The 9786-nt window shown below is 33.2% G+C and overlaps 2 protein-coding genes across 2 annotated transcripts; both read left to right on the forward strand.

Annotated features, from left to right (window-relative positions):
- Positions 1-685: 685 nt before the first annotated feature.
- On the forward strand, positions 686-3801 carry LOC130957783 (uncharacterized). Its single transcript, XM_057884627.1, has 3 exons — positions 686-855; positions 930-1017; positions 3337-3801. The coding sequence occupies exons 1-3, from the start codon at positions 686-688 to the stop codon at positions 3799-3801; spliced, it is 723 nt and encodes a 240-aa protein (XP_057740610.1).
- Positions 3802-3832: 31 nt separating this feature from the next.
- LOC130957784 (protein FAR1-RELATED SEQUENCE 5-like) lies at positions 3833-5692 on the forward strand. The gene has a single exon (XM_057884628.1). It carries the CDS (start codon positions 3833-3835, stop codon positions 5690-5692), a length of 1860 nt encoding a protein of 619 aa, XP_057740611.1.
- Positions 5693-9786: the final 4094 nt, after the last annotated feature.

The raw sequence follows: 9786 nt of genomic DNA on the forward strand, positions 1-9786 counted from the left end.
GATTGATATATATAGATTAAAAAATTATTTAGAGATTAAATACACAATTTGTGCTTAGCCATAGATTTAGGTTAAATATATACATAATATTGTTCCTGTGTGGACAGGCGGATAGTTGATTTCAAGGTATAGCTACTTGAGTTGTAAGTTTAAGTTGGCCTCTCCTTAGACCAAGTGAATTATGCGTCGACTTTTTTTAAGGATGGCAGCGGTAAACACCTGCAAAGGCACTTCAACCTTAAAGTCAGTAAAAATGTGAGTAATATGAATTATATTCAGAATAAATAGCGTATCTATTTTATCGGATAAGTTGGTTAGAAGAGCAAAATACGTACTCCATGTACTACTGATGTAAAAAGTGTTTATTTAGTTTTAATAATTTGTTTTTAAATTAATAGTTAAAAATTATTAAATAATTTAATATATTTAATTAAATTATTATTTAATAATTTTAAATTATTAACTTTATATAAGACGATTACAAATAAATTTTTATCTAACAATAATTAATTTATAAAAAATATGCATAAAAGACAGTTTCTTCTATCACTATAGTGTAATTCTTGTCCTTCTTTATTTTATTTCTTTGTTTTATATGCATGCTTTCATGCTTATTAGTTAACATCTTAAAATCATAACTATATGGTTGGCTTACTAGGTTGAAAACTTGAAATGTCCTATGAGGATGGCCATCGGAATTTGTCGAAAGGCCATAGACAGAGTTTATGAAGTATATGATGAACTGAAAAGGACGAATTTCGTATATGATAATGAGAAAAGCGTGTTTATTTTTGTTCCTCTTCAAGCGAACTACATGACTTTCTTTGTTATGCTGGAGAATCTTTCATTAAGGAGGTAAATATCATTTTTAACATTATTGATTTGCAGTCTTTCATGTGATTGGTTAAGTCAATAAAATTTTGGTTCAGGGTCGGAAGGTCTGGTGATGGCCTTGATAACCCTACCCATGGAGACGAAAAGAGAATGAGGCATGAATCTCAGTTCAAAACTATCAAGGTAGAAATCAGTTTATGCAGCCAACACTCTAAGTTCAAAATTTCCTGGCCTGTTTGCTGTAGCTTACTTTAATTATTCAATAGAAAGTTAAAAGTAGTACTCTCTTAGTACTCCCTAGCTTTAGTTAGGCAGTTAGTTAAAAACTTAGAATAGTATAGTAATATGGCTCAGGATTCGGTGGTCCAAGAACCTTTGAACCATTTAGTGGTCCAAGTAGAAAACATGTTTATTAAGATTTTTTAACAACTGCTACATAGTTCTTTAACTAATTTTAATTATAAATTGACCCATATATTTTATATAATTATAAAAATAATTTTTTATTTTATAAATAATTAATTTATCATAAATCTATCATGTTCATTAACAATCAAATACAAAATCAATTTTTTGGCCATTACAATCGATTAAAATATTAAATTTGATTCGTGTCGTTCGCGAGGAATCATAAAATTGTGTTTTCTGCGAAAACCAATCGATTGGAATAATGAATCAATCGATTGAATTATATCTCAATCGATTGGATTACAGTTTACCACTAAACAATCGATTGAAAATTGCCAAAAGCATGGTTTTCGCATAACTCAATCGATTGGTCATACGATCTAATCGATTGAACGATGCATAAAAATTGGATTTTTGTAATTCAATCGATTGTTTAGAATTTCCAATCGATTGAATGCTTCAAAACAACCTGAGTCTCACCAAATTCAATCGATTGCTTTTGTGACTCAATCGATTGAATTTACCCAAACAATATAAATTTGCCAATTTCAATCGATTGTAGTGTGTGTGAGTTCAAATTCAATCGATTGAAATGATAATTCAATCCATTGGAACACGATGTATTACGTCAGTCTTGTTTTCGTTTTTAAAAATTATCTTCTTATTCATCTATCTCATCTTTAAAATTCTATCTTCCTTTTTAAGGTTTTATTTTGATTTAGATACTCTAATCTTATCTTTTCCTTAATATTAATATTATAAATTGGTGAATAATCCATCACCAATTATTCAATCCCACCATTAAAATCGTGTATCATTCTCTTTATAAAAAATTTCATTGTTTTTCTTTCGAACATCCATCCATCTACTGAATATCTAATTTTTTTTATTTTTTATCCGTCTATTTAATATCCACTTTTTGTTCATCGTTAATTGACAATCACCGTTGCAGCAATCAGTAAAGGTCCAATCAATTTTTTTCATTGTTCAGAAAATAATCCATCGTTTTGATTACAAAATCGAGGTAAGTGGATAGAATCTCTAATTTTCCAATTATTCGTTTCGATATTTTATTCGTAAAATTGATTGTGTAATGAAAAAATGTTTTTTTTTTATTTTTTATTAACTGACAAGACATTGAGAATTACTAAAAAGAAAATAGATGTTATTATTTTTTATTACTAATTAGCTAGCAATCAGGGACGGACCTAGAGGGGGCGAGTAGTGGCCTGGACCCCCCAAAATTTTAAGAAATTATACTTATATATACGATTTGTGTTTAAAAAATAAAAACAAATATTAGGTAATTTAATAGTTTTATATGTATTATTTTTCACTATGTAATAGATTTATGTCTTAATTGTTAATTCATTAATATTTTTACCTAACTAATTTAATATCATACCCTCAAGTCTTTGTACCTTTTAAATTAGTTTTTATATAATAATTTTTATATTTATTTTTTTAAAATCATTTGTTTTTTATATTAATATATTTAACATTCATATTTTTATATTAATAATAACTTAAGTAGTTATGCTTTGGTAATCACATTATATACTGTAGATATTATTTTCTTGTAAAAAATATTAATTCTTCTTCTAAATTCACATTGGTAAAAGAAAAATTTTATAAAGATATCGTATATCTTGTATTCTACAATGGTACCGTGTCTTTCAATTAATTAATAATTTATAATTTATTTTCAAATTTTTTTAAAACTTTTGAAAGAATGAATTTTAATTAATAAGATATGGGATCATTTTTAGCAAATCCCGTTATAAATTATATGGTATTTTATAAATTTGTAATGTACAATTGTTAAAGTTATATTTTATTTATGTAATTATCATATTAAAAATAAAATTATTGGAAAAAATTATAATTATATGTATCTTAATAAATCTATTAAAAAACTAACTCCAATAACTATATGTTAATTATTTTTATAGTTTAAAAAAAATTATATAAAAATTGGCACCTCAACATTAAAATCTCTGGATCCGTCCCTGCTAGCAATATACGAATCTATCTATTTTATGTAATGTTATAAGATGGAGTGTACTGATTTTTTTTTTCATTGGACATTTTAAGATGTCAGGTATATTTACGGACACTGAGATGAATGAGCAATACCAGGAGGACAATGACTTTAACCAACAAGAAGAGCTAGTAAGTGACCAATATATGATGGATGAACAGAATGAATTCGAACAAGATTTCAGAGATGAATTTATTGAGGGAGCGTTTTTTTCTGAATCTGATATGTCAGAAGATATCCTTGAAGCCGCTTATGCGGTTGACTCCGTGCAAGACATTACAACTTTGAAATTTAGTGAGAATTTTGCGGAGAAAATTGGCAAATACCACTTTTCTACTTTGCAGCTTGCATTTGATTTTTATATGAAGTACTCAAAGTCGAAGAGCTTTAGTGCAAGGAAGAGCAAGACCTTCAAGAATAGTACTGGCGAGATATACAAACAAAAGTTTGTATGTCATAGGCAAGGATTCAGGATGGAGAAATATTACACGATGGAAAAAAAGGAAGAAGGAGCCTAGATTGGAAACAAGAACTGGATGTGAAGCCCGAATGGATGTTAAATTTGTACCAGAAACTGGAAGGTGGCATATCTTTTATTTCTCTGACAAACACAACAATGATCTATTGGATACACAATTCAGTGCTATGTTGCCTGCCCACAGAAAAATATCAGAGGCAGATATTATGCAAATGATGAACATGCTAAAGTCAGGGATTAGCACTTCACAGATATTTGGTCTTCTAGCTAGTCAAGCAGGCGGGTATGAATTTGTTGGCTATGGTCCCAGAGATATGTACAATGAGATTGCTCAGCAAAGGCGTCAAATTCCTGGTGATGCAGCACGAGTGTTGAAGAAGTTGGAGGCTATGCGGTTGAAGGATCCACAATTATATTTCAAGGCATGTCATGATTCAAGAGGTTTGTTACGTAACTTGTTCTGGTCTGATGGGATTAGCCAACTAGACTACCGACTCTTCGGGGATGTTATTGCTTTTGATGCTACGTACAAGAAGAACAAGTATAGTTGTCCATTAGTCATATTCAGCGGGGTTAACCACCACAACCAAACAATTATTTTTGCTGCTGCGTTAGTTGTGGACGAAACTACTGATACATATATTTGGCTCCTGCGTCAGCTCATGTTTGCAATGAAGGACAAGACCCCGACCTCAATAATAACTGATAGGGCCATGGCGATTAGGAATGCAGTCAGAGTTGTATTTCCCGAAGTCAGACATAGATTATGCGCTTGGCACCTTATTCGAAATGCAACTAGCAATGTTGGAAGTCCATCGTTTACATCTATATTCCAAAAAATTATGTTGGGAGACTACGAGATTTCCGTGTTTAAGCGTAAGTGGGTTCAGCTTATTGAAGAATTTGGCCTTGAGGATAAGCCGTGGGTGATCAACATGTACGAAGAGAAGCATATGTGGGCTACTGCATATATAAGAGGAAAATTCTTTGCTGGCTTTAGAACTACCTCAAGATGTGAAGGTTTACACTCAGTTGTTGCAAGGTATGTGGGGTCGCGGCATGATTTGACAAGTTTCGTAGAGCATTTTCAAAGGTGTGTTGCACACTTGCGCTTTAAAGAATTTAATGCTGATTATGAATCTACACGTGGGGTGCCCGTTATGCAGACTTGTATAGAGCTGCTAGAGAGATATGCTGCTGAGTTATACACTCATGAGATATTTCGTTTCTTTCGGCCATTTTTTTCTAGAGCTGGATCAATGCGGGTGCTAAACATAGAGAATAACGATGATTGCATAAAGTACATTATGTGTAAGCATGGGAGGCCCGATTTTATGTGGACTGTTGATTTTCGTCAAGAAGAAATGATCTTCATGTGTACCTGTTTAAGAATGGAGTCATTTGGAATTCCCTACGAACATATTGTGAAAGTTATAGTTGACAAAGACATTTGTGAGATTCCCCGGTCATTGGTATTGGATAGATGGACAAAAAAGGTTAAGTCAGCACTCATTGATCCAAGTGGGTTCACGAGGGATGCTGTTATTATTAGTCGCCAAAGTGCCTTGATAGAATTTTCTAAAAAATTGGCTGCTGTTGCTGCTAAAGTACCAGGGAGATATGAAGAGACACGTGACCTAATTATGGGATTGTACTCATCTTACAAGGCTGCAAACGAAGGCACTAATCAACCTCATTCAGGTGTAGCTAAAAGTAGCAATCCGTATGCTCATCAAATTGGTGTATGCTCAGGACAACCATCTAGGAAGAAGCGGCAACGTTGTAGTGTTTGTCAAATGGAAGGACATAAGAAGACAACATGTCCTTGGCAAAAGGACATTGACAACAATGTTATTGAAGATGAAGCTAATGGTTCAGATGATGGCGACGTATATTCAGTACCGACGGCTGAGTTAGATAGTGATAATTAGCCACCTCCATATACTTAATATTTTTGCGGAATGAATCAGTTCCATAGTTGTGTTTATTTATTTTATTGCACTATATTAATGAAATTATATATAATTCTTACAATAGTCGTGCGTATGCTCTTTAGATGAAATAATTGCCAACTGAATATCGGTTTGCGAAAAAGGGTAAAAAAATCGCTCAAACCGGCAATGTAAACGGTCTGGTTCAGTATTTAAAATCGTCAGATTGAAAACCATTGAAAATTGTTGAACCGGCCGGTTTGATCGGATTGTGCTCTCTGACCGGTTCAACAATAGGACGCCGGTCTGATTAAAAACAACACCAAACGCGTAACGCGTCAACCCCCCTTCCCCTAAAACCTTCCCCCCTTCGTTCCTCATTCAGAATCAGAATCAGAAAAACTAGGGGTGTTCAAAATCGATCCGGACCGAACTAAACCGACCAACCGATATGAAAAAATCAAAAACCGAAAACAAAAAAACCGAAAAAATGTGTTTTGCAGTTTTTTGCGGTTCGGTTCGATTTTCGGTTCTGAACAGGAAAATCTTAACCGAACCAAACCGAACCGGTTTAGTAAAAAAACCCTTAAAAACCAACCCACTCCCCCCACCCCCACCCCCACCCCACCCCCAAACGGCCAAACCCAATTCCCTTGAGCGCGATTACTGAGCAGAAGTGAGCCCTAACCCCACGCCTCCCACCCCCAATCCAAAGCTCTCAGTCTCAGCCTCTCACCGTCGCACTCTCCTCTCACCGTCGCGCTCTCCTCTCTGCAGTGGCGCACGACACTCGCACCACAGCCTGAACGACGCTCGCACACAGCGCACGACCCTCGTCCCTCGCAGGCTCGCACCCAGCGCCAGCAATAGCAGAGCACGAGCCTCCTTCCTCGCACCCAGCAGTAGCAGAGCCCGAACCTCGCATCCTCGCACCCAGCAGTAACAGAGCCACAACCCTCGCCAGTCGCCACCCACAACACAGCACCCATCAGTCACCGATTCAAGTCAGATATGGAGCCCGAGCCACCGAGTCAGGTATGTGATTTGGTTAAATCGTTGATTCATTGATATTGTTTACTTTATTGCTGACTTGCTGACTTGTTAATTCATTGTTAATTTGATTCATTGTTGCTGGTTATTGATTTATTTTGTTAGGTATTGTTGCTGGTTAGGATTCGGATTAGGATAATTTTGATTTCCCATTGTCTCTTTCAGGTTAGACTAGGCACTGCAAGAGGCGCAGAGGTAGTGAAAGTGGTAGTCATGGCACTCTATGCTCTTTTGATTGCTTTCGGTCTGTGCAAGGCGCTTCCCCTAGCCAGTATTGTATGCAACTCTAAACACTTAATTTCTGATATCTTCTCATCTCATTATGAGCTTATGATTTGTTTGTCTTCTCTCTTGCTATGACTATGGTGGTTCTAGTTCCTTTGTGCCTTGACCTTACCAATTGGAAACTTGGTAGTGAGATTTGTGCAAGAAAATCATAAGGCACGTCCAAGACTTTGTGTTACCCTTTTATGATTCCTGGAGTTTGGTATTAAGCCTTGGTTATGTTATTTACTTACAGGACAAAAGCAATGTCTTCATGGCAAAGTACTTCTGTGTGAGGTTACATGCTTTGTTTGGAGCAGCTCTGGCTTGTGGGCTGGTAGCGGCTAGAGTGGTTTAACAACAGTTCTATGCATGCAAGAGACCATATCTCTGAAGATGGAAGCTGTCTCAGAATTTTATACTGATTCTTTGCATTCTTCATTTCAAGTGTTTTTCATTTGCCTCCACTTCTTATGGCCAACTAAATAGTGGAGAAAATTTATATCTTATATGTTGAGATACCAATCTAGTTAGGAGTCTCACTTAGGCTTTTTTGATAGTTTAACATTTTTTGGTGTTACATACAAGGACACATACCTTTGTTTGTTTTCAAATCTGATTGCTCCTTGTCCAGTTGTCCCTAATGATGTAATTGCATAGTTTGTAGTCTAAGTGAATATATGCACGGTTGATTTTTCTATGTTACCTAAGAAACTCTAAAATGGAAATCCAATTTACCACATGTTCTCTACAATTAAAATATGTGTAATGAATTTTTCATTCCCCTCGGAATTTTTTCATTATGTGGTCTCACCTTGGTTTTTCTAGCCGAACCAAGAATTTCTATATCTCATATCATACAGTATTAAAATTAAAAGGTATTTAGTAAGTCCCTATGAAATATGAAGGGTTAAGAACGATTTTGGTTCTTAAGGTATAGGCTAAAATTTTTTTCGTTTCTAATCTTTTTTTTGTATACGAAATTGTCTTTTTTACTTAGATGTTAAAATTTTGGATCAAATTACCCATAATAAAAAATTATAAAATGAAAAAAAAAAAGAGAAAGAGTGTCTCTGTTCGTCTGAAAGGGGAAGGGAAGAAAAAGAAGGGGGAAGGGAAGAAGAAGAAGCTGTTCTTTATGTAATTTGAATTTCTGGTTTGCTATTCTAATTTATTGCTTCTTGATTTTTCGTTATGTTGTTTTAAAAAAGTCTCTCTTTCCAAATGCAATATATAATAATCATGATTGATTGTTCTTATGGTTACTCTTATCAAGATTTTTTTATCTATTAGCAATATATATAAAATTAATTAAAATAGAGAGGTCAAATTTTATAAGATGCAAAAATCCAAAATAGAATGCAAACAAATAAAAAGACATGGAATTTTTTTATTTATAAATTAATTAAATAATATAAAATATAATTCACAAGACATAATATTTGTATGCAATTGTTGTTGAAATAATAAACGAAAATAACATTACTACATCAAAATAATATGAGTTTTTTAAACTAAAGTATCTATAAATTGCATAGAAATAGAGAAAAATTGTAGAAGCCACAAAACGATAAATATCTATTTAAGAAGTCATTGAAAAATAACTAAAGAAGTACATCCACCAAACATAACAAATAAATTGACAATAACCAAAGTATTAAGTTTTATCTAGATTACTACTATAATCTTTACATCTTATGGTTAGTGTGCAATTTCCAAAAATCATCGGCCGACGCTATAATTTGTGCCTTCTTATGGTTGATCCGATTTCAGAGTAATGCGAATATCGTGATTCTCAAGCTGCAATTTATTCACTATAAATTAGTACAAAAAAATGGTAAGTGAATAATTTTTTTTGTAAATTTTTTTTTGTTAAAAAAATAGTAAGCTGCAACTTATTCACTATAAATTTTTTTTGTTAAAAAAATGGTAAGCTGCAACTTATTCACTATAAATTAGAGATTCTATCACTTACCTCGATTTTGTAATCAAAACGATGGATTGTTTTCTGAACACTACAATGAAAAAAATTGATTGGACTTTTGCTGATTGCTGCAACGGGTGATTGTGAATTAACGATGAACAAAAAGTGGATATTAAATAGACGGATAAAAAATAAAAAAAAATTAGATATTCAGTAGATGGATGGATGTTCGAAAGAAAAACAATGAAATTTTTTATAAAGAGAATGATACACGATTTTAATGGTGGGATTGAATAATTGGTGATGGATTATTCACTAATTTATAATATTAATATTAAGGAAAAGATAAGATTAGAGTATCTAAATCAAAATAAAACCTTAAAAAAGGAAGATAGAATTTTAAAGATGAGATAGATGAATAAGAAGATGTAAGACTGACGTAATACATCGCGTTCCAATCGATTGAATTATCATTTCAATCGATTGAATTTGAACTCACACATACTACAATCGATTGAAATTGGGGCAAATTCATATTATTTGGGTAAATTCAATCGATTGAGTCACAAAAGCAATCGATTGAATTTGGTGAGACTCAGGTTGTTTTGAAACATTCAATCGATTGGAAATTCTAAACAATCGATTGAATTACAAAAATCCAATTTTTATTCATCGTTCAATCGATTGGATCGTATGACCAATCGATTGAGTTATGCGAAAACCATGCTTTTGGCAATTTTCAATCGATTGTTTAGTGGTAAACTGTAATCCAATCAATTGATTCATTATTCCAATCGATTGGTTTTCGCAGAAAACACAATTTTATGATTCCTCGCGAACGACACGAATCAAATTT

The sequence above is a fragment of the Arachis stenosperma genome, chromosome 10, assembly GCF_014773155.1.
Source record: "Arachis stenosperma cultivar V10309 chromosome 10, arast.V10309.gnm1.PFL2, whole genome shotgun sequence".
Classification (NCBI taxonomy): Eukaryota; Viridiplantae; Streptophyta; class Magnoliopsida; order Fabales; family Fabaceae; genus Arachis; species Arachis stenosperma.

What these genes read in the sequence shown, in the direction of transcription:
- LOC130957783 (XM_057884627.1), top strand. Translation starts at nt 686, where the DNA reads ATGGCCATCGGAATTTGTCGAAAGGCCATAGACAGAGTTTATGAAGTA. An exon ending in GAGAATCTTTCATTAAGGAG is followed by an intron (nt 856 to 929) that starts GTAAATATCATT and finishes ATTTTGGTTCAG; the next exon opens with GGTCGGAAGGTCTGGTGATG. An exon ending in CTCAGTTCAAAACTATCAAG is followed by an intron (nt 1,018 to 3,336) that starts GTAGAAATCAGT and finishes GGACATTTTAAG; the next exon opens with ATGTCAGGTATATTTACGGA.
- LOC130957784 (XM_057884628.1), top strand. Translation starts at nt 3,833, where the DNA reads ATGGATGTTAAATTTGTACCAGAAACTGGAAGGTGGCATATCTTTTAT.